We start from the raw sequence: 25,421 nt of genomic DNA, 5'->3' as shown, positions 1-25,421 counted from the left end.
AGGAAAAAAATACGGCTGAATAGAAGTTACTCATTAGAAAACATGTATTTTCTCCTTTAAAGATTAATATAGAATACAACACTAGCATAGTTTAAATTTTTAAATATTAGCACAGAGTAATTTAATTTTGAAGATTTACTGAATAATCAGGAAATAATAATAAGGAAAGTGTAAGGAATTTCCTATTACTTGACCAAATTAATTCTATGGATGGCTTTAAGAATAAAATGTGTGAATGATGAAAAAAAAATACACTGGGTAAGGAAACCAACATTGTTATAAGTTCCTGGGACCCTAACCTCGCTTTTAACCTACTGACAGCTCTACATCTCTCATAAGATCTAGGAAAATTCTTTCCCTTAATTTGGTCAGCAAAATAGCTGCATTCTGCCTACCAAGCAAGCTAATTTTTATGATGTTAGTGATTGTTTATGGTCTTGTTTTCTGATGTGCTCACTTGCTGTGCTATTCTCTGTATACATTTTGAATTTCTGCTTAATAATTTGAAATACTTTGTATTTTTTGTAGCCCGACTGGATCCCATGTGGAATGGTGTAAACAGCTGATAGCTGCAACCATTTCTAGTCAAATTTCAGGGTCTGTCCCATCAGAAGGTGTGTCCAGAGACTTCAGGGTAAGTGACTTGAGGAATGCGTTGATTTGTGTAAGATAAAAGGAGTGAATGATCAGGAAAGTCCTTGCTACCTTGATTATCAGGTGGTAAGTACTTAAGTGATTGCTGAATGTTTCAGAACTAGAAACATCTCATTATGTGTGGGAGTCTTTTGAATCTGCTTTGTGTTTTTCTCCATATTTAGAATAGTGGCATTGAAGTCTACAGAATAAAAAGTAGAGAAAGGTGAAAAGAAAATTAAATGTTTTGAGTAGAATGCCAAAAGTGAGTTATCTTTTCTTTTACTACATAAAAAAAATTGGTAAAGTAGATTAGTAGTTATGGGCTGAAATTGTTTCTAGCGTGTGTCATTCAGAGTACAGAACTGAGCTCTCCAGATCTCACAAAAAATAAATGCATATGTCTTTGTTACTGTGCAAAGAACATAAATGACTGTCATTTTTCATGGGGTTTCACCAGAGACAGAGAATTTAACATCAAACAAACAAAATCACCTTTTTCATTCCCTCCCAGCAACGTTTTTGTCACTAAGGTAACAATTGCACAGTATGGTTTACCTGGTAGGTTCCATTATGCTTTTTTACTCCTGCTCTTCCGTGCTTCTTTGCCGTTTCCTATATGCACGCAGCCAACTGAACTATCAGGAGTGGAGCATGTGCAGTTTTCCTTCTCTTACAAATTGCCAGAAGTCACCTGTGTTTCAAGTCCCGTTAAGAAACCCAGGCTGCTGCTATCTAGATCCTTTCTCCTTCCTAGATTTGAAACAGTTTCATGGTCTTCATGCAAAATGGCCAAGTGAAGATTTTATCTTTTTTGTTTGTTTGTTTTAAGTAGATTTAAAATTGTCTAATATGCTCTGTTTAAAAAGTTTGTTGTCCAGAAACAGCATATTTTAGACTCCGTGACAGCAGGTCAGATTTAGCCCAAACCTGAAGATGAATCCACAAAATGTTTTTGACCGTAGTCTATTTAACTCACCTCACAGTTTCACACTATTGGCAAAGTCAGCAGCTTACACTCATAAAAAAGTATAGCTCTTCCATGCTATGGCAGCTGAATTGCAAAAGCTTACTTCAGGTCAAGGCTAGCATCTTGGATAAAACATTATGGGAAACCTTGCATTGCAGCTGTCGATGTTGTATTTGCCCTGTAGATCAAGGACTCAATTTTAGTAAAATCTAAGCTTGGTGTTCAGTTTATCTCTGAGTTAGAACACATTGTGTTCTCTGTAGTTTCTCTGTACCAAGTTCGTCTTTGATATTATTTAACAGGAATAAGTCTCTTAAGGCCTAATTAGAATTCTACTTCATTCTCTATTTCTTAGAAATGAAAGAAAAAATTAAGCCTGATGGTATTCAGAATTTTTGTGTATAATTTGTATTTGGCATCATTCCATTGCTGTGTATAACATAATGGAATTTTTTATCCTAGAATATTTTTAGTTACATTCAGGACCGGTATCTTGTGAAGGGGTGTCTCTGCTTTAGGAGAGGGTTTCCTTTGCACTTAGCTTCTGCTGAGGTTCAGGGCTATGATTAGTTGCTTAGTCAGTGCCAGGGGCAGGCTGGGTTTATTCATTACTACTATGGAATTCACATGTAAAAAGATAACACCCATTTATAATTCAGTTTTCCTTTGAGAGATCGTTCCCTTTTGATGCATGCTGATCAGTTTTCTGGTTTTTGTTACCTTTGGTTACCTCAAATTGCTGCATTTAGAGACTATCTTACAGCAGCTCAGAAGCTTCAGGTGGGGCCAGGTGTGTGTGTTTGCTTCTGGAGCGGGTTAGGTGGCTCTGTTGCTTTCTGCTGGACTTACCAGGAACTCTCTGCTTTATTTGTCCTTTCATCCCTTTTTTGATATTTCAAAACAACATGTTTGCAAAAACAGGCAAATATATAAATTCCTGTATCTAATGGTGTTACTTTTGTTACTCTGTGCAACTCACCTTACTACAATGTAATTTAGGGGAGGAGGGGATCAAATGAGAGCACACGGGCTGCAGATGAAATCATCAAAATTGAAGCAAGCTCTTGCTGAATGATCTCACTCCGAGTTTGAACTCTGCTGTGTATTTCTTCCCTGACATACTCTGTCTGGAGCCTGTGCTTGAATGAGAGGTTCATATAAGTGAAAATTGCTTAGATTATAGTAGCTGAACATAGATACCTTCAGGAATAAGTTGAGAAGAGTTGTTGCTATCCTTGTTTTGCCATTTGAATCTAAAAGATAGGTGGTTATACTTCATGGCTGTTATTGCAGGCTTATTGTCTTCCACCTAGAAGGATTACCAGGCTCTTTCTTCTCTTTTCACAATAGCACATTGTAACTGGATAAAAGGGTGATTAGGAATGAATGTTTCAAAAGAGCTTGGCATTTGTTTCATCACTAAAATGAAGTGGCTAGATTGTTTTTAGGGCAAAACAATTCTGCAGATGAGAGCTACTAGATCTGCATAGTTTTGTTCTGTTCTTTCAAAATCTGGCTATAATTAAAATGTTTGGAAGTGGAGTTCTTCTGAAAATCTGATGAAGTAAATTATAATATCTTTGACAAATCAAATCTGTGTGTTTTGTTGGATAACATTTTATATTTTAACTAACAGGTGTACAGGAGGCCTGTTATACGGGTAAGATTACCTTTGGCTAGCAGTGAAACGGCCTCCTACCTGTTTGTCTTTTGTGCTGTGTGAGATCTTGGTGTGTCAAGCGTTCTTCTTTACTTCGTTCATGGTTTTTATGAACCAGTCAGACCATTTTGCTATGCAGTGCAACAGCTTCTTTGCCATAGAAATGCTTTATATACATTACAATGTTTTTGTGAGCAATAAAAGTCATTGTGTAAGAGAGCAGTATTTTTAAATTATGTTCTGAATGTGCAATACTAACTTCAGTTTTATTACATTAATTTTGACAAAATGGATGCTTGCAACTGAGGCTTACATGCTTCGGAGTACAGAGTACTGTATTAGCAGCTCTAACGTGTTATCTCTGCTAAAGAATATTAATGGTAAAAGCGTTACATCTTTGTCTGTCCTATTTAAATAAAATTCCAATTCATGCTTGCCTTTGTACATGTTTTACCTTAATTGTTACCACCCTGTAGTAGGATTGAAAGTTAAGTTTGAAGTTAGACACTAGTGCAATGACCTGCATCATTTTAATGATAATTTTGAGAATAGGTCTTGCCCATTGTTCATTGGAAATATAAGAAGGGCATGCCTTGTTTTCTTGTCCCTCTCTCTTAGTAACATTTATCGAGTGAGAAATGATCTGGATAGTGTTCTGACATTGTTCATGAAATGTGTCTACCACTTCTATTCAAACAAAGACCTCTTGTTCAGTCTCAAACCAAGAGATGAAGTCTGAATGATTTCTTTTTCTCATCTGTTGTTTACATATTTGAAAATGATGTGTTTAGTCCAAGCACACAAATCCACAAGTTCATCTTTTTTTCCAAACAGATAGCTCTTGAAATAATTAGTCTGAATTGAGTAACAAGAATTGGTTGTTTTTGTTCAGTTTTTCATAGTTCTTTGTAAAGGCTTTGATCTTTGAATGATCTGCTGTGCTTCTCTCTCTTTCATTTATTTAAGATCTTTTGGTGTGTTTGCTGGTTGTCCTTCTAGTTTTCTTGCAGAGATCATAATATCTACTTTACTTTAATTTCAGAAACATCATTTTTATGGTCTGAAGTTTAAGTAATTTCTATTTAACAGCTTTGCACCAATATGTAAATGTTAGGAGTCCTTTATAATTTGAAAGGGTTTTTTAATTAATTATAACTTTTAAAACTCTTGTAGAGTCCAAATTATCTGAAGAGGTCTGAAGTCCTTCTAAGTTTTTCTTTTTTGAAGATTCTGTAGAAATACCGTAAAAAGAAAAATTGACTTTAGCAAACATTTGTAAGTTTAGACTGAAGCTGGTTTTACAGTCTCTCAAGTGAGAAATTCTTTGCCTGTGATCTGGTGATAATAGACTGTCATGAACACCACTTTGCTCCAGTTAATGTAGAAAGAAGACAAGAACAATTTCGACTGAACGTATTAAAACAATCACTTCATATGACCCCATGACATCTGTGCTTCTCTCTGGAGTTCATAGGGACTTTATTTTTATTAAAGAGATTTAATTAAGATTTAGGATTTGCTGCCAATGTGATGCAAAAATAGATTAATCTAAAAATGTGAATTGTTTGCTTATTTTGCTATGAGGAGTAATTTTAGGTTCTGGAAAGTTACTGACTAGGTTTCCAGCAACAACACAGAAGTTGCTGGAAAAATATGTGACACTATAAAACTGAAATTTCAATTAAAACATGTTTTACCCAGAAAAGTGTTTTTTACATTGTTTAGATACTTCTATTTGACCTTGACCTATTTTTTCCTTGAAAGATTGCATGAGTTTTCCCCTAATGCTACCATTGCAAGCTGTACTCAGTTTCTTCTGTTGATAAGCATGCAGCATACTTTGAATTCATTTCCTTCATTATAAGGTTGTTTGTCTTAAAAAGACAGTACATACTTTTATGTTCTTATCTACCAGAATTGACTCTTTTCTGAAAAAGGAAGTGAATTTTTCATTTTCTGTTGCACCAGATAACATTACAAGGATAGTGCTAATGGCTTGGGTTCCTTTCTGTGTGAAGCAGTTTGTGCCAGGAGTGGAAGATCTTGAACGGCTGAACAGGAGTTAAAGTATATGCTGTCTTTTTAAGGAAAGATGAAAAAAAAAAGAAGGGAAACAAAAAGAAGATTCTGTCCTTTTACCTGTTGTCTGCATGTTTTTTCCTGTGACTTCTCTCTTGCCCTACTGCTGCCTCATGCAATGCAGGAGATTCAGGATGGACACAATGGCTATCATTCTGAAGCAGAACCTGATCAGGTGGCAAGTTTTACTCATCTTTCATTCATTAACTGTGTAGCAAGGTACTATCTATTAGTACGTGTACAGTACATAGAAATCTTATATTTCTCATGTAAGAGAATCCGTAGAAAACATTTAGTGTGTTAACCAGTTATGTGCTAGGTAGGGTTTTCATGTAATGTCATGTAGCCTACAATGTATGCTGCACTTAAGCCCCTGACAGAGCACATCTGTCCTTATAAGTATTGGCTAATACTATACACATCTTCCTCTGTAATTGGGTGCTAAATATAAAATGATGTTAGTTTCCAAGGAAATCTAAAACCAGAGATCAATTTAAATATCTTTAGAAACTAATTATTAATGAGGGCTTGAGTTAGTTTGGAGGCAGACAGATCATACCAATTATTTGTATGCGGATCAGAGTTGTAATATAAGGGAAGAGTTATTTGTTTACTGTAACATACCCCATTATGTTTATTCTCACTTCAGGATGTAAAAAATTGAAACATTAATATCTCATCATGTTGACCTGAGACAGATCCCTTTCCCACATGGTCCTTAAAAGTCCAGCAAACTCTTTTATTCTTAATTAAAATCTTTAGTACATTGTAAATCTTAGCTGCCAGCGAAGGACCCAAAGGATCAATCTTGTATCATTCAGGAATGAAGCCATTTACCTAAATGAAAATTTATGGAACTAGACCTTATTTTAAAATTGCTAATTGTTCTTCTATATTTCATTATTACTTTGTTCTTAATCTGACCTTCTGGATCCAAAATTCTTATAGTGGTCCTCTTCCATAACCTGTGGCACTCTCAGTAGGGTATTGATTGAATAGAGCATCGTGGGCTGTTTCTGACTCTTGCTATCGAAAATACAAAGTTAAATTGTTAAATGAATAAAGCTTCTGGCATATAATTCTCTCAGATGAAAATGCTCAAACATTAAATAAAAAAACACTAAGAACAGAAAAAAAAAAATACAAGCTTTAAAATGTTCTCAAGTAGGTAAAATACCCCAAATAATCCCTGTATTTAGCAAAAGACTAACAAATTCTTAATCACAAATTTGGGCTGTATGCTATATGTAGCTAGCATGTGAACTAATTGTTGCATAAATGCTTTATTACTAATATGTTACTAACATGTATGTCTGTGTAATATTTATAATATTGAGTTTTGTCGGTGGTTCTTTTTTACTCTGGTACTGCTTAATACAGTTGTGCCTTGTAAAAAAAGATACATTTCTTGTGTTCCGGTAATCTGGTAGTAAAAGCACTTTGCATCAAGATGTATCAATGTAGTACAGATGGAAGGTGAGATTTACTCATGGTTTTGGATTTCTGCCAGGCACTGCGGGATGGAAACAAACTAGCACAGATGGAAGAGGCGCCACTTTTTCCTGGAGAATCAATCAAAGTTATTGGTAAGTCACTGGTTTATTTATTTAAAAACAGAATATTATTTCCTCTTGACTTTTGTTATTTTAATTTAATGCCACTTTAGATTAGCTGATTTGATGTGGATTTCTTTTCTTTGTCTCTTAAATCCAGATATAGGAAGGAGAAATCAGTTCCAGAGGGTGACTTGCTCCATATAGATAAATTTTTTTTTTCATGGGTTAGTTTGTTCCATGTAGGTGTACAGATTGTATTTCTGCTTGGGGATGCCAAGGATACTTCATAGATTCAAAAACTTAAAAGTTATGATAGCAAAGAAGATGACATTATGGAAAACTTAGTTTCCAGTTCTTAATGAGATTTATTTCACTTTGGCCTGTGGTGACAAGCTCTGCCACTAGCTCCTCAAATAACAGTGAAAATGAAGATATGGGCATATAACTGAATTACTTGCCGGTCAGTTGCATACCCATCAGTAGTTGCTCTTTCTGAGGTGAGCATGGATGCTTTGCACCTCAGGGCAGGGACCAGAGCCACCTGCACCTGAGAACACCAGCAGGGCAGCTTGCTACCTGCCTGCCCTTACTGCAGCGCATGCTAGCTGGGCTCAGCCCTGGTTGCTCCATAGCTGAGCAGTGGTGGGACTGAGGAGTTTGATTGTTTTCATTGTTGAGATAAAGACAGCTCTTTCAGTCCTGACAGCATCTGAAGAGTAGGCTTTCCTATAGAGGTCAAGCATCAAAATCTTATGGAACTGTAAAAATCTTGCTATTTTAAAATGGAAATAGATTTTTATGGAATGAATGTCTGTAATAGTAAAACAAAGCTTTAATTGGTCTGTTTTCCAGCTAAAGATGTTATGTATATCTGTCCATTTATGGGAGCAGTCAGTGGTACACTAACAGTGACGGACTTCAGAATGTATATCAAAAGTGTTGAGAGGGTAAGACTTCACTATTTATCTGCGTATTGTTTCAAGTAGGATTTGTTGTTGAAGTAGATTTCAGAAAATGACAAATTTGGTGTAAGCGAAATATGATGTTCCACAGCAGCCTATTAAACAGGAATTATAGTTGACTCTAATGAAACATACATTAATAGTATTAGTTTGCGTTCCTCCTAATGTAACAAAATTCATTTGTTTTATGTACAAATTTCAGGATCCACCTTTTGTTGTTGATGTTCCCCTTGGTGTCATAAGTAGAGTTGAAAAAATTGGAGTACAGAGCCATGGAGACAACTCATGTGGTATAGAAATAGTTTGCAAGGTATGGCATGGTAGAGATTTATCCATATTAAAGTGTGTTCATTTCCTTTTTCTTTAAAAGGAATCTGCATGCATATGTGCTGTTTGTCTGTTTGATCGGTTCCCTGTATTTGAACCTTCATTTAGATAATATATTTCAATTCCTCTTATGATAGTTGCAGTCTTAAGCACTTCTGCCTTTTGTCCCAACAGTGAATTCAAAGGAAAAATGGCTATTTTTATGTTACGTAGCAACTCCAGTGATGATCCTAGTCATCTGATACAAACACTTGCAGAACTCTGTTCTAATGTGGGTTAGATGATGTCAGTGACTTAGTGCTACATATATGCCTTCCTTCAATCACATTTCTTGTAACTGTTTTTTATTTTTAATTTCTCATAGAGTAAAATAGTGTAACTTGTTTTTTGACAGGATATGAGAAATTTGCGGCTGGCTTATAAACAGGAAGAGCAGAACAGATTGGAGATTTTTGAAAACCTTGTAACTCGTGCGTTTCCTGTTTCAAATGGGCTGGTAAGTCTTAAGATGTAGAGAAGGCTGTCACTGGCTCGCCTCTTTTTGGAAAGTGTAGACGGGGGAATACAAGGGCTGTATAACAAACATTGAAATGTTGATTCATAAAATTTGTAACAGAGCAGGCAAGCTACTCTGACCCTGTTTCCTTTTTGCATTAATCTGTAAAATGTTATGCTATGTCCCACTATTGGTGAAGTTAGTGAATTTGTACATAACACTCGAGATCTAGATTTGCATAATGTTGCCGCTTAAAAATATGCATGTATTGACTCTTATTTTCTGCAGTAGATAATTCAGTCTAAAAGTTCTGCCTAAAACAAGAAATAGGTACAATTAGTCATAGTTAACTGCAGAATGCTATGTTATTTGCTTGTATGGGTAAGGAACTGATTGGGAGGTAGGAGACCAATTTTCTCACCCTGGCTTTGCCATCGATGTGGTGTACGATCCCAGGCAAGTAATTCCAACTCTCTCTGACTGTTTCCTATCTTGATTTTCTTAATTGCATAGCATGTACTTGAAGGAGGAAACTCTAATTTTCTTTCTAGCACAGTGTTGTCTGGTCTTGACTGGAGGTTTTATGTCTGCTGTTAAAAAGTTTTAGAAGTGTTACATTTGAAATAGTATAAGATTTACTGTTTTGGAGCTTATTGTGCATACAGCCCATCATACAGTAATGTATGCCTTTGCTTTGTTTTCTTTAGCCTCTTTTTGCATTCAGCTATAAAGAAAAGTTTGCTGTTAATGGCTGGAAAGTATATGATCCAATGGCAGAGTATAAGAGGCAGGTAAGTTATATAAATTGGTGTATTATTTTTTTCTGCTTCCATCTTCCCCAGAGCCATTTAAACCAGAAAAAATATTAAAGAAAACTCTGACTTTTCAGTTCTAGCTACATACAGAAACTATCTGGATCTCATGTTTAGATAATAAATGCAAGTGGCCTGACTTTAAGAGTGCTGAGTGTCTGCTAAATTTGGTGGAGATAACAGATGCTGAGTACTTGAGCAAATTGGCCTATCTTAAGGTGTATTCTTAAATCTACATTTTCCAAGTATGGTTTCTAGAAAATATGGGCTTTATAAAAATTTGGATTTGAATAAGTATCATTAGATAGAAGAGTAACTGTAGTTTGTCATTGTAAATCAACAGTTTCCTAGTTGCAAAAGTGTTTTTATTTCACTATATGATCACTTTTCACCTGAGTGTGCAGTCTGTTCAAATGGTTATATGATAATATATATATTTGGTTTATATGAAGACCTAAAGTTTATAGCGTATTTAAAGGATTTTTTTTTTTTAAGTACATAGCATATAAAAAATTTTAATCGCCCCAAACTCAGGTATGCAAAACTCTAACCTGAAAAATACATACATGTTTTGCCTTTCATACAGGGCTTGCCCAATGAGAGCTGGAAAATATCTAAAATTAACAGCACCTATGAGCTTTGTGATACATATCCTGCTATTCTTGTTGTGCCAACCAGTGTGAAGGATGATGACCTCTCAAAAGTGGCAGCGTTTAGAGCGAAAGGCAGAGTTCCAGTAAGTGAAACTTTTGCAAGGAGATAGATGTGCTCTACAAATTGGTAGCTTATAGGAAATTATCAGTGTTCTTTTAGGCTTTTTTTTTTTTTAATTATTTTTTTTTTTAGTAACAGTGGGCTGGCTTCCTTCCTGAAGGGGAGTTAGGGAGGGGGTGGGTGGGCAAAGAAGAATTAGGCTTCATGGGTTTAGAACTGAAGAGAGCAATTCACACGTGAGTCTAATTGCTTGGTTATTGTGCCCTGTAGTAAATTTTTGTTTAGAGCCACAATGGTATCTGATGCTAATTCACACATTAGTATGTGTTCTGATTTGGTGTGGAATGTTTTACAGCCATAGCAGTTTTCTTGACAATAGACAAGTTTTGCAGGTAGCATAAGAACCCCTTTAAATATTTTAGATGGTGGCAGTTCTCGTGCTGTAGATCTGCTTGGTGGGGTAGTGTACAGGTCCATAGACTTCCACATGGAAGCAGTTTTTCTTCCTCCTCTGCTCTTTTTTTTCCTAACTGGTAAGATGCAGCATCTCATTAGAAATAAAAGCTAGCATGTTTAGAATCACTGTGTATTTCAAGCTCAGTTTTGGGATGAGCAATGCTAGTGTGCTGTCAGTATGGTTTTGCATCAGCTTGTCCTTAACCTTGCATTTGTTGATTTGCCGGGAAATAATGCCATGTAGGCAGTGTGGCTGCCTAATTGCCCTCTGGCCCGCTGCCTTTATAGTAGTATAATAAACATATAATTTTATTTTATTCCAGGTGTTGTCCTGGATTCATCCTGAGAGCCAAGCAACAATAACACGATGCAGTCAGCCTTCAGTAGGCCCCAATGATAAGCGTTGCAAAGAAGATGAAAAATATTTGCAGACAATAATGGATGCCAACGCTCAGTCACATAAACTTATCATCTTTGATGCCAGACAGAATAGTGTTGCAGATACAAACAAGGTAGGTTGGTATCGTAACTAGCATTAGTGGTTCTATCTTTGTTACAGGGCTGAAGATTGATTAAGAGGTGAGGATGAGGAGAATGTGATGTTTAAAAGAGATAAAAAAGGGTCTCTAAAGAGGGTGCGGGAAGGAAGGTTAAGTTGCTTGTAGCATTTTGGAAAGCCTGCCAGGAATTGAAGGCAGCGTGAAAACATACTTTAGAAATGATGCAGTAAAGCCCACAGAAGACCAAAAGGTTTGGGTAGTAAAAAGGGGAAGGTATATGGATGTATTATCAGATCTAGCCTATTACAGTTAGAATTTCTTTCACCTAAAAAAAGTACCCCTGGTGCTTCCTAGAAAAACAAAAGCCAAAACTATGTTTTTATTAGTGCTAAAATAATCATTTTTCTCAGAAAAAACTGAAACCTGACCAAAATAACTCTCTCAACCTTACTGAAGTCCTGTATATGTTCTTTTCTTTGTCTGTTTTTACTTTTTGAATGACAGGCCAAAGGTGGAGGATATGAAAGTGAAAGTGCCTACCCAAATGCAGAACTGGTCTTTCTGGAAATTCATAATATACACGTAATGAGAGAATCCCTACGTAAACTTAAAGAAATAGTTTATCCTACTATTGATGAAACTCGGTGGTTATCGAATGTGGACTCCACACACTGGCTGGAATATATAAGGGTAAAATACTTTTGATGTGAAATATCAATTGTTTTTATAAACCATGTTTTTAACCTGCATTTCTGAAAATATTACTAAAATAATGTCTAGATTTAAGCACGTTGCTTTGATCAGGATAGTCTTATAAAAAAACTTAATTTTTAATCCGTCACTTGGAATGCTTAAAATGCTATGTTCTATAATAACTTTTTATTTCCAGTTTTATGTATTGGTGGGTAATGAGTTAATTCCTGATAGCACAGTATCGTATTTAGTGTTGGACAATGTTTGATTTTCTTGAGAGGGAATGTTTGTGAGCAGTCCAGGGTTATCCCTGCTTTTTGGAAGAATGCCCTGGGAACTTGAGATTATATTTGAACAACTGCCAAAAGGACTTGACTGTAAATTCTGCAGTCTTTCTCATCCTTCCCTCCTTCGGCGCAGTGTTAGTGTTCATGTGTTGGGCACCTACATTTTCATGGGCTGTTTATAGTCAGTGCTCTACTGGGTTATAATCTGTTCTATTATTTAACATAATATTAAAATAAATCACTACCATACTCAGTTTTACAGTCCGTTTCACTAACCTCTGAAATGCTTTTAGAATAGATTATTTCATTACCACATTCACTCCCCTGTTTATGATGAATATGGATGGAGTGGAATTTGTTTTATTAGCAGCTGGCTCAAATGTCACTCATGCAAAACATATTTGGGATTGTTCATTAGTTTTACTCTTCTATTAACTAGTGCTTGCTAACTGCTGCAGGAGAACCAGTAGAGGGAGCAAACAATTTAAGAATTAAACAAATGTAATGATCTTTTGGGAATAGTTTCATTTTCTTGTTCTCTTGTTGGACTATTTCAAACAGCTTTGAGAATCTGAGTAACTGGAAACCTTTTCTTACCAGCCTGGCCTTAGATAACAATACTCCCTTAAAAGTGGAGTTGTTTGGGCCAGTGGCAACTTTTTGTTGGCGCAGACTTCAGTGGGGTTCCTGGGCTTGGGAGGTGTCACAAGTGGACCTTGATGCCGCCATTGCACAGATGACAACAGCATAGCAATTTGAAATTTCATTTAAATTATTTTAAAGAGTTGACACACATGTAACATTCTTCATGAATCTGTCCCTTATGTGAGTCTTCACGTTATGATATTGACAGCACAAACTGCAGCCTGATTTCTTATCAGCTGCCGTTACTGTGTTAACAGCATTGATAGTATCTCCCTGTGCTTTTATCCAAGAGTGGCTTACCTTCCTTGCCTGTTTGATTTGGCTTGTTATAGCAATTAACAAATCCACACCTTTACTCTAATGTATCTTCTGTTTTCTGGGCTCAGACCTGTGGGATTGTACCCCAGTTTAATGTGATGCATTACTGGAAATTCACCTTCCTAGCACTGAGCACCCACAGCACTTTGGAGATGGTCCAGGAGTGTCTGGGGAGGCACCAGTAATGTTCTGTGTGTGTGAAGACAGTAGTAACAACAGGAGTAGAGTCACTTGGTGCTTTTTGCACACCCATGATGTTTCATGTGCCCTCCAGGGTATTTTCTGTCTCTCAGGGTAGAACTTGTACTATTAATTATTTTTAAACCCATTCTCATTTTCTAAACCAGTCCAAGGCCAGTTATTCGTTAGGAGCCCTAACTGAAATACTGCGATGGTAGCTAAGTTTTGAAGCATCTATAAAGAATAATGACAGTTTGTGGAGGAAGCTGTTTTCTAAAGGCTTTTGTCCAAAGTAAAATAAAATGCTTCAGCTACTCCACAGATACTTACTGAATTAATAGTAACTCTGTTTTCTGTCTCCCGTTCTCTGCCTAGTGCCTGTATCTGTTCTGTCCTTTTAGTTTTGGCTGTGTTCCTTCAGAAACATCTGTGTTCTCTTTAGGACAATTTAGAGCAAGCTATCACATACCTGTATGTTATATAGTTTATAGTATATATAGTTTCCTGCTCTTATTGAAGACCAAACTGTTTTAATATTTGCACTTTTTTAGTGCAGTAGAGCTTTGTAACTGAAGTAATTGGCAATTAACTAGTTCAGACCACAAGCTCTATTCTCCCTTAGAAGCTTTTGTGTAGTTTCCTGATATTTCCATCCTGTCATTCTTCAGTTTTGCCATAAAAGATACAATCAATGAAAATGGTCTCTAAAGCATGGTTCTTGAAATAGCTTTGAAGACTGGTTGTGTGCACAGCTTTTCCAGTGGATGCTGGCTTTCCTGCTTCCCAGAAGATGTTTTTACATGCCTGGGAGGGAGAAAATGCAAGTATTTTGCAAGATTCCATTTTCTGATGTTGGAATGCAGAATAGGAATTTCTCCGGTGGCCCTGTTCTAGTGGTGGGGTTTTTTCACATATTTTTCAGTGCCATGGTAGGTCATGTTACAGAGGCAAATCTTCACAGGAGAGAAAATATTCAAGTTTTTTAAAAACTACAGAGCAGCATAAGAGAACAAGAGAGTGTTTTTTTGTGGGATAGAACAACACCAAGTTCACTCGGGTGATCTCAGTCCTATGCCATGTCCGTCCTTTGCTCTCCAGCATGCTCCCGAATCCGTGCTATTAATGCTCTGCTCATGGCTTCAATACAAGGTGTACTTCATGCACCAACAAATGGGCACAGGCTCCCAGCCAGGGGTTTCTGGGTTTGTTTGAGTTGTGTTTTTATTTAGATTATCTGGGTAGTTTGTCCCTTTATCTAAATTTAGTAGTTGAGAGCTAAAAGCTGAGGAAAAAAAGAGTAATTGATTACTGTAAAAATGAATTTTGAAAACATTGAACCTTCAGCCTTTGTAATAGATTACAGAATTTGTGTCTTTTCATCATGATGCAGAAGTTCAGATTAGATTTATAGAAGGGATTCCCACGTTCTTTTGCTATGTTCTACTAATAAAGGAGAGCTGGTAAGAACTCTCTCTTGGATGACAGAGTGCACACAGTTTTTGTACCTGTAGCAATATGCATACCACCATTTGAAGATATTTAATTTCAAGCAATGTTGTGCAGATGATTATGTAGTTAATCTGAAATTTTAAAATATATTAATCTTAATAGCGTAAAATTAGAACTCTTTCTTTTTGGTAGTTTTGGTTAGTATTTAATATACTTATTTATTTTTGTTTATTTAAGATGCTTCTTGCAGGAGCAGTGAGAATTGCAGATAAAATTGAATCTGGTAAAACATCAGTAGTGGTACATTGCAGTGATGGTTGGGATCGAACTGCACAGCTTACTGCGCTAGCTATGCTTATGCTGGACAGCTATTACAGAACTATCAAGGGGTTTGAAGTTCTTATAGAGAAAGAATGGATAAGTTTTGGACACCGATTTGCAATGGTAAGCTGAAAGATTTGGTGTGAAGTTTCTTACCTTCAAGGCTTTTATTTTGAGTAGCATGTTTTCTCACAGTACTCTGCTGCGTTTTGGCGATTATCTCTGGTCTTGTTCTTTTAATGGTGTGTGTCAGAGAATTGTGACCTGTTCCTTTTTAACAGGAAATCTGTGTTTGAGGTATAATATAAAGTTAAGAGGAATTAAGTGGCTTGAACAAAATTGCTGGAACCATTACTCTGATTTAAGGTTGAAATGTTTATTTAAGACATGGGCTAGTGGGGAATTAGGACATAGATTATTATGACATTTTGTGGGCTCTGACTCTAAGATGGTTTAGGTGAAATGACATGTTATGGCAGGTGGATATGGAATAATCTTTATTTCAGTACAGTCTTAGTAAATAACTACTAGTTTGACTGACTGGTAGAAGTAAATAGCTGTGCAATGAAAGATGGCGAAGCAACTGTCGCAGCTTTGTTGACCAAGTGTCTTTGCAGCTCTGCTCAACAGCAAAGGCATGTCCGTAAGTGAATGCTGGAATGCGTTTTTAGTAGTTGGAAAATACAGGCTAGCATTATGGAAGATTTGCTTATCTTGTTCGCCACTGGAACATATTTAAGAGTTACTCATCTTTAAAGTGTTAGGATGGTACTGTAAATACACTAGACTGAAATGAAAAGTTTGTTTTGACTTTCAGCGAGTAGGACATGGAGATGATGATCATGCTGATGCAGACAGATCTCCCATTTTCCTTCAGTTCATCGACTGTGTTTGGCAAATGACAAAGCAGGTAAGATGCTTAAGAGTTATTTCTGTGAGGTCTCAGTCTTTATCTTGGAAACGTAATTCATGTAGGAGAACACGTACCTTTGAAAAACAGTAGCATAGTTTCCTGAAGTTGGTCGTTCTGTGGCTGCATTGTGCACACAGGGAAACTTTTTGCTCACATTGAAGTACAAGGAGCTAGAGTAGAGGTATTGACTTAAAACCAAAACACCAGGAATGCTTTTGTTTAAAATAAGCTTTCAAAGGATTCTCTGATTACATGAATGAGAGTTATTGATGAGATAAATTATTTGCATTGCATATTCACTGGTGGAGTAAATGTTCATATGGATTTATATTGTCCTTAAGAAACAGCAGAAATTCAGGCTGATTGTGAACTGAGGGGAGGAGTTCTTCTATGTATGTCTCAAGTGTGAAATGTAAGTTAATGTTGGCATCATTATGCATACAAGACAGCATTTCTAACATACAAGCCTATTGTCAGATAAGTTTTCTTACTTCCAACACTATTTTACCTCTGATTCAGGGGAAATCTTTGAAATTAGTGATATTTAAGATATCAAAGTATTAAAATTATAATTTTTTTTCTGAATGTGTTAAATTAGAGAATGGCTTTAGCCCTCATTTTCCTTATTTGTACCTCCATGAGCATAAACTTAAGATTTTTCTGAGCTTTTATATTGCTGTTCTTTAATGGAGTTAGTGAAATAGATTGTCCACATGAAGGCTTTATTTCCAAGTAAATTAGAAGTGCTTGGCTCCTTTTTTTCTTTTTTTTTTTTTTTCCTCTTCTTTTTTTTCCTCCTTTAAGCCTAACTTAGATCTGGTGTCTTATGGTAAAAGCTGTTATACTGAATGAAGTCTGTATAGTATGTGATCTGTTTTGAAGAGAGGAGGGTAACAGTCTGGTTCCATGTGATGCTAGCACTCCCAGATCTCTTACCTTAAGTCTTCCTGTTCTGAACACAGTTCTTAAAAATTTACATCATAGTTTCCAAAACCTGTATTCGAAACAGTCATCTTCAGTGCTTTATGAAAGTTCCCTGCTGTAATACTGGGCCCTTGTCCAGAGTCCCTTGAAGACTTTCTCTTTCTGTGTATCTGTATTTCAGCATTAATGTGCTGTTTAGTATGGCTAGAGAAATGAAATGAAAAATTCTGCTCCTCTCTCAGAGGAAAGCTAATAACAATAGCAAGGAGAAGCAGTTCTAAACACCTGGTAGGAACAAAAGTCCTCTGGGGAGATCCTTAATTGAGAGCAGCCTCTTCTATTTTTGTGATCAAAATTGCTGCCTCCTGTTTCTTGCTATAAACAGTTTAGTTTCCTCTAGTTTAAAAAAAAAAAAAAAAAAGAGGATGGGGGGGAGGGGGAAATCTGTGAAACATTTTGCCAGTACCACATCTGTTCAAAACCTGGATCCAGAAACTGTTCTGAAATTCATGAACAGCAGTGGCATTGAAAAATCATTAATGTTACAGCAGGAAAAAAATTGGAAACATCATTCTTGGAGAGTTCCTGCACACTTATTTTTTAGTTGACTTCAACACCTAGAGAACAGATGTGAAGATTGTGATTACCTTGACATGGACCTGTGAAAGCCAGGATTCTGTTTTATCCTTGTGTACATCTCTTGCTCATAAAACAGTGCTAGTTTCATGCTTTAGAATCCGTGGTAAACATAGGTGAAGTGTTCCAAAGCTCAAATAAGTGTAAGGGCTCAGGTTTGGGCATGGGCTCAAAGCAAGCAAATTTTCTCTTTCAGGTGCTGAGAATTACATTCTTAAAACAGTGAGAGAATCTCTAACTTCCCACTAAGATACAAATCTCCAGACAGCTTCAGACAATGAAACTTAATCCTTGGCAGCCTTATGTTTTCCTTTCATTTTTACAGTCTTCATGACACACAAATACAGTAACAGAGAACTCGAGAGAAGTACATTGATATCAGATTTTAATAAAAAAAACATATGGTGAAGTGATTTCCCGCCTCTGTTAGTAAATTCTAGTGATTTTGAATAGCAGATGTCAAATTGGAAGGGCCACGTGTGATCGGATGAATTACTGATGCCCTGTTAAAAATGAAACAAAACCATAAAATTTGCATGTAGTGTTGCAGCTCAGCCAGCAGCTTTCTACCTTTCATGCACAGTACCCTCACAGGAGGAAGATACATTTAAAGTTGGTAGAAAGTTGCATCCTGTTTGTTACCAGATGTCATCTGTTGCCAGAGATGCATTTTTCACTAGGTTCAGCGGTGTACTCTGTTAGGATATCTGGTGTTCAGTTAACCTGATTCAGTCCAGTTCCACAATCACAAGAACAGTTCTGCAAAGTGCTTCAACTTTAAATGTTACTGTAGTACAGAGTGAGTTCATTGAGTTAAAAGCAAGTTTATTTTGCGTATCTCTAATCAGACGCCACTTGGCATCATCAGACTTTTAGAGAAGAAATCTTCTTTTAAATCTCTCCTTTACAAACTCCAGCAGCATTAAGTGGGAGATTTTAATGACCCATGTGTTCTCTCACAATTAGTGGATTTGACAAGAAGTAAATTTTCGTTTGGGGAATTTTTCCACCTGAATCTTCAAACAAACGCTAATGGGCTTGGAACTACAGAGGAAAGCATTTTTAGGTCAGTGATTTTTCAGCAGCAGTAATAGAAGATTTACAGTCTTTATACATCAACTCCAACAGTACAACTCTTGTATCCAAAGACAGGGTTTCAATAAAGTGCTATCACTTATTAATAGATCAGTTGGAGTGCAACCACTGATGTATGGAATTTTGAATATGCTTCGCTGGATTGGAATAGCGGCCATGTCAGCATCCATCTGATTAGTATGGACCCGTCACAACACAGAACCCTAATGTGACAAGGCTCATTAAGTGCTTTCAGTTAAAGAGAGTCCCTTTAGGAGAGGCTTTGTCTTCAAAGTTATTTCCAAATATCATTTTGATGCTTTGCAAATTATTTTTGCTCTCTGTATCTGATTGCTGCTTAGGGCTGGACACAAGAGACTGAGGTCTGAGACCCACTGAATTTTCTCCTGCCTTGGTTCAGCACACCCGCTTATCAAGTTCTGTTCATACTTTTTAAATCATAGCTGTGTTGTTAAGATCATTATATTGTAATTGAGTTTTGACGTGATTTCCTAGAGAGAAGGAAGTGCTGTAAGGGGTAACTTTTGAACATGACTGAAAAAGAGAATTTGATAATCTTAAGGTCCTGCATGTTTTATGGAAACAAATGGCTAGGTGATTGAAAACAAAGCAGTGATTTGAGAGAGAAGCCCCAGTGTGAGCACGCTGTGCTGTTGAACAGTGCGTAATCCGTAGCAGAGTCAGAAGGAAGGCTCCCATTCATTTAGTGAGCCATGATGTTGACAATTTCCTTACTCAAAATTTTCAGATGGAAGTTGGGAGTATTTTAGCTTGAGAGGCCTTTGAAAGAGAATGTTTTTGCAATGTTTGACTTAAATCAATCTTCTTTTAAAAGAACATTGTTTAAAACTTAGATCTTTCTAGATTTAATACAAGCACACCCATTGTACATTATTCAACTCTTTACTTTCAACGTGAATAAACATTTGCCCTTCATAAATCACAGATGACACTGAAGAGGAATTTCTGGATCAGCTAGTTCATCTGCAGTCCCAATTGCTGTGTTATTCCTCCTAGCTATACTTGTAATCTTCTTTTTTTATTTAAAGTAGTTCTTGAGTCACTCATGCCAAGGTGTTCAGTGTTCTTCAGTGGCACATAACAGGAACCAGTCTGCTGCTTTCTTCAGATCTGAAATACTGACTTCAGATTTCACCATATAGCAGGAAATTCTTCCTTATGAATCTGTGACATTGCATCTTAGACTTCTCTAAATATTTACTCCTTCAGTGGGAATGAACAAAAATTGTTTCATTTGTCCTGAATGTTAGTCTCTTATAACATTCTCATTCATGGTAACGAGAGAATGGCTGCTTCTTAAATTTTGCTTTAGTCTTCTAATATGTTCTTTTCTCCTAAATGTTTATCATTCCATATCTGTGTTTGAGGAGACCCTTGTCATACTGAACACAAAGTTATTTTGACACATCAAGCAGTTGCCATATGTAGTCCTATCATAAAATTTGATTGAAGAAAGACCCTTTCCATCTGAATAGGTAGCAGCACATGCATTTTGCATTAATTTCTTCGTTTATGATTTTTAGAGCACTAGAGATTAAGATATATCTTAAACAGTGTGAGTGTTTTAAAAGTTCTAACTCTTTTCCTAGAATGTCTCAAGTAACCTCTGCTTATGAATAAAATACCTAGTGGTGCTCAATGGAATAACAGTTCTTTGAGATGTACAGGTTTTGCTTTCCAGGATAAAAGAAGAGGGATTAAAAGCTTGTTGTACATAGCTGATGGTAAACTCAAGGGGTGAAATGGAGAAAAGTAACTTACTTGGGTAGAAAGAAACATTTTAAATATATGTTAAGCACATTGTACATGCAGTAGTACTTATTATCCAATTCATTGCATTTTAGAATAGGAAATAAAACTCTTAAATGTCATAATCTTTTTTTTTTTTCCAAAAATGATTTATTGTCCTGTAAGAAGAGAAATAAGGCATATGTCGAAGACAGTTTGGGGTGGGTTAGAATACAATACTGTTAGAGCTCCTTAGAATGGATTTCTTTGTGTCACCAGTGTCACATTAGCTAATGTTTCTATGTTTGTATTCTAGTATACTTGCATAATGAATTTATGGTTTGTTTCCTAGGAGTATTTATAAAGAAGTATGTAGGGGAAAGGTATTATTGCAATGGGAGTTACTGAAATTGCTGAGTTTTCCTGAAAATAATCAGTAAATAAGAAAAAAAAAATCTTATCTGAATATTTTGGTTATTTCTTGTGTCTGAGTTTCTTCCTTTCTATGCTGCTTAAAATAAAGTTTGAAGTAATTTTACAAACTTTTTAAATTTCAGTTTCCTGCAGCCTTTGAATTCAACGAGTTATTTCTGATCACCATTCTGGATCACCTTTACAGTTGTCTCTTTGGGACTTTCTTATGCAACTGTGAAAAAGAAAAATTAAAAGAGGTAAATACTTAGTCTAGTACACATTTGTAATTTGTTGATTTTATATGAAGATGCTTGGAATACAAGACCTAAGAATATCTGAGCTGTGTTTTTGGATACATTTGTCACACAGTCTGAAAAGACAACATGGACGTGAAATTTACTGGTATGAGAAATACATAAGGAATGTCCTGCTATTATATGAGGTGTCACTTGTTTTTCTTCAGTTATTATCTGTTCAGGGACTTGAGGGTTTTAGAAGGTCCTCTTTCAGATATTTCTAGGCAACATATACAATTTTAAATAATTATTATCAAATTATATTAACATTTCTTTCACTATTTCCAAAGGCACTCCCATAGATGATTTTTCATGTCACTTTAGGACATAATTAGATGAAACTTATGGTTGAAAACTAGGAAAATTTAGAATGTCTAAATGAATGAAGTTAGGACTCAATGAAATACTTTGAATTTGGAGAAAAAAAAATAAAAGTTTGTTAATATCCCAAGTACACTTTCGCTTACTTTTGGCTTTATTGGTTTTTATACTTTATAATTTTTAAAACACGTAACAATTCCTTGCCATATTTAGCTTTGCTATGTTTTTTGTTTGTCTCTACTGCTTCTGTTGGGAAAAAGTTGCATGTAAATACCACAAGATGGAGCTGAATAACGTGTTCTCAGAAATGCAGTGTGTCCAGACGGCTTTCATAAATGAATAGTCAGATGCAATTCTCAATAAAGAAATGCAATTTAAGACACAGCGGTAGTAGAAACACATGCTTTACAACACTGAAGGACTGTAAAATTGCAAGATGAATCTGATGTAAGTTCAGATTTCCAATCTTTGATCTAACCATGATTATGCTGATTACATTTAGAATAATACAACTTTCAGAAGTGCAAATAAAGATAAAACAGGCATTTTAAAGCACAATATCAATTGATAGGAGAATATAGTGTGAGTGGGAGAACTGAATAATTATTTTTCACAGATGCTGTTTTGGATCTTCCGAACTACATCTCTCTTCACTGATTTTCTTGTCAGAGCTAATTTAATTTTACTTTTTTTTGGTTGGTCAGTGTGTTAACAATATATTTAAGTAGCTGTAAACATTGCTGTAAATTACAAGCGGTACAGCTTTCTTTTGCTCAACTAGACCTTTGTGTCTCTGAAAATAATATGCCTGAATCTCCTTTCTCAGTTAGCCCTGGACCAGAATAAATGTTCAAATGTTTTGCTGAAGTTTTAAGGCTGTTTAATGATCAGCTACTGGAAGTATTCTCAGAGTGCTTGCAATTTTCTAGTAGATAAGGTAAATTTCACAGACAAAATTACTGATATGTAGATATTAACCTCATATTTTAAGGCTTTGCAGTCCATTTAAATTTTTTTTTCTCCTATCAGGAGGTAAGCACAAAGACTATATCGCTATGGTCCTATATAAACAGCCAGTTAGATGAGTTCACAAATCCTTTCTACGTAAACTATGAAAACCACGTCCTCTATCCTGTTGCCAGTCTGAACCATTTGGAACTATGGGTGAACTACTACGTCAGATGGAACCCAAGGATGCGGCCCCAGGTATGAGCTTTCACCTGTCTTTTATGTTTTATTGAAGAGCACAGAGATTAAAAGAAAATTCAGCATTTAATTTCAAAAGTGTTCATCTGGTTGCACATATAGGATAAGGAAAAAGGTGATTTTCTTGAAGAAGATGCGGGATGTGTTCAAACTTGGTAAAATGATGTTTTCATTAAAGTCACCAGTAGAATAGGGAGTTACAGTATCACTTTATTGGCTTGTGAAAGATAACAGATTAACAGTCTTTGTTATTGGTAGATTACTTTTATAACACTTCTGTAATACTTTGTAATACTTTTTAATCCTTTTATTGTCTTAACCTTGAATAGGGAGTTACAGTATCACTTTATTGGCTTGTGAAAGATAACAGATTAACAGTCTTTGTTATTGGAAGATTACTTTTATAACACTTTTATTGCCTTAACCTTCTTGCAGAGTTTAGTGTACCTTTGTTTTTAATTATGTTTTGCCCTTTATAAACAGTGATATAAAATATAGCAGCAGTTTCTGAAAGAATTGGACTATGTACTGACTCATTTTGTAGGCTCTCTAAACTTAGCATCACATAGATGCTTGTTTTCAATTGACCTTTATGATTTCAAGCCAGCATACATGCTCTTTGATTCATCTGGTGTTTGTTCTTCTAAGTAATGTCTGCTATTCAGAAAAATCTCTAAATCTTGTCAGACGAATACTCCATATGCTCTCATGCTTAGAAGTCCAAAGAAAGAACATTCAGTTTGTGTCACAACCATAATATATCTGAGGGTGCTGCACCATCTCTTTATTAAGGTAACATTCCAAGGTATCCCCAAGCATATTATGATGAATTACCTGTATTAAATGACTGCTCGAAAGCTGCTTTCATCTTCTAGCAGTTAGAATGAGACATGAGTTTCAGATTTATTAGACACTCACAAGTCAGAGGCTGTTGTAAAAGATGGTGTTCCAAGGTAGATTTCAAGGACAGTGCACTGGTAGAAGTCCAGGAATCTGAGAAATACCTTTTAAGGTCTTGGAAAAGCCTGGCTTGCTTGCTTCCTTGCTGAGATGTTTCCTTGGAGCTGCTTTGTTTCCCTTACTTGTTCTATTTTGGTCAATATAGTCCTATGACTGTTAAGTACCTGTTAGGTGTTAACATGTGTTAAAACTTGGAAGATGATGTATTTTAATCTTTATGGTTTTAAAGTAAAATTGACAACTGCTTTTTAGCAAAATATCATCTTCCCGTTAGCCTATTTACTGAAAAACATTTGCGTGGTTTATGCACGTTTTAGTATAATGGACTGGCAGCAGCATCAGTTTATGACTTGTATTTAATTGAGATCTATAGGCCCTGAAAGCAAGCAGGCTTTGTAGACACACCTGAAAGCTAGTCCCAGTCCAACAGAGATGAGGATGGGGAAGAGATGACATAATTAGAGAATATCAGAACTGTCATATACTTGGTGGCAGGCTCTGCTCACCGCCTCTGATGGAGAGCGCTCTGCCCACTCCTGTTGGAGAGCACTCTGCTGGCGCTGTAGCACGTGTGAATCACTGATCTGCCTTGGTCTTGGAGAAAGGTCCCTCAGATCAGCAGATTGAAGGTAACAAAATGTGATGACCCTGGTAACTGCCTTAACTTTACTACCATCTTCTTTTCTTGAAAAACTAATATAACTGTTCTGAACTTTAGATCTACCACATTAGCTTTGTCTTGTGAAGATACATCATGCCTTTCCTCTTGTCCCTGGCCTGAATTTATGTGATATTTGTGACAAATATTCAGAAGTGTTTCACATCTACTTGAATACATTTGCTGCAGAAATTACAGGTTTTTGTTGCAGAATTTGTTCTCCAGTCTAATTATGAAAGCACAAACTCACGCAAACAAATAAATAACAGTCTTTGTAATCACAATATACCAAGTTTGCTTTCTTCTGTATTTGCATTGTCTAGTTTCACACCCTGTTAGCCGATACAGTAACATTCAGACCCGTTCAGTAACAGCAAAAAAGACAATCACCGTTGTGATGCCCAGCAGGGCTTCGTTTCTCTTCACTGAAAAGATTTCTTAAACAATCAGTGAATTTATTAAAAGAACAGGTGTCTCTGCCTACTGAGAAAAGGCGTTTTTGTTGAATAACTTTTAAGATGGTTCTTCTGTTTTTCAACTGGAATAAGAGAAAGTTAGATATTTAATGTTAATAAAGAGCTCTCTGATGAATAGCAATTCAAGGCAACCTCACATACTCTTTCATTAGCTGCAAAAACTTCTTTAAGAAACTGGAAAATGTTTTCTAGGAGCTCACTGAAAAGGAGAAATGCCTAATTACTTGAGTTTAAGGGAAGATGAAGAACAGTCCTTTAATATAATCAGAACGGATGTTTGATACCCATTATCAACCATCTTTGTATTATGGTAGAGGAAACTCACAAGAGCAAAAGGGCAGTTTTTAGTTTGAGGCAATTATTTTAGGTTTTGTAATTTCAGCTTTATTAGTGAGTGAGGCTTGAATTTTTAAATGGACTGAAGAGAAGTTAATCATTGCACTTCATTGACTTTTCTATTGGAAATGAGCATACATCAAGCAAGAAAGGAAGCAAGGGCAGGTAGCGTGGGAGGAATACAAAGAAATTGTCTGAGCAGCCAGGGATCAGGTTAGGAAAGCGAAAGCCCTGATAGAATTAAATCTGGACAGGGATGTCAAGGGCAACAAGAAAAGCTTCTGTAGGTACATTGGTGATAAAAGGAAGATTAGGGAAATATGGACCCTCTCCGAACTGGAGACTTGGTTACCTGGGATATGGAGAAGGCTGAGGGACT

General features: G+C 36.1%; 1 protein-coding gene across 2 annotated transcripts in view; it reads left to right on the top strand.

The window, feature by feature from the left end:
* Positions 1–535: 535 nt before the first annotated feature.
* Positions 536–25,421, top strand: part of MTMR1 (myotubularin related protein 1) — a 37,188-nt gene continuing 12,302 nt past the window's right edge. Inside the window, exons 1-14 of one of the 2 annotated variants that reach the window (XM_010085889.1) lie at positions 536–634; positions 5,467–5,517; positions 6,853–6,928; positions 7,751–7,845; positions 8,063–8,170; positions 8,582–8,683; positions 9,391–9,474; positions 10,082–10,231; positions 10,989–11,177; positions 11,670–11,855; positions 14,975–15,181; positions 15,876–15,968; positions 20,933–21,046; positions 22,436–22,612. In XM_010085889.1, coding sequence (XP_010084191.1) covers positions 6,883–6,928; positions 7,751–7,845; positions 8,063–8,170; positions 8,582–8,683; positions 9,391–9,474; positions 10,082–10,231; positions 10,989–11,177; positions 11,670–11,855; positions 14,975–15,181; positions 15,876–15,968; positions 20,933–21,046; positions 22,436–22,612 — 1,551 coding nt within the window. In that variant the 5' untranslated portion in view covers positions 536–634; positions 5,467–5,517; positions 6,853–6,882. The remainder of the gene's footprint in view (positions 635–5,466; positions 5,518–6,852; positions 6,929–7,750; positions 7,846–8,062; positions 8,171–8,581; positions 8,684–9,390; positions 9,475–10,081; positions 10,232–10,988; positions 11,178–11,669; positions 11,856–14,974; positions 15,182–15,875; positions 15,969–20,932; positions 21,047–22,435; positions 22,613–25,421) is intronic. The other variant, XM_010085890.1, reaches the window with a different exon arrangement.

The sequence above is a fragment of the Pterocles gutturalis genome, unplaced genomic scaffold, assembly GCF_000699245.1.
Source record: "Pterocles gutturalis isolate BGI_N339 unplaced genomic scaffold, ASM69924v1 scaffold29245, whole genome shotgun sequence".
NCBI classification, from domain to species: Eukaryota; Metazoa; Chordata; class Aves; order Pterocliformes; family Pteroclidae; genus Pterocles; species Pterocles gutturalis.
The sequence above is the reverse complement of the archived record's forward strand: the minus strand, read 5'-3'. Positions and strand labels throughout refer to the sequence as shown.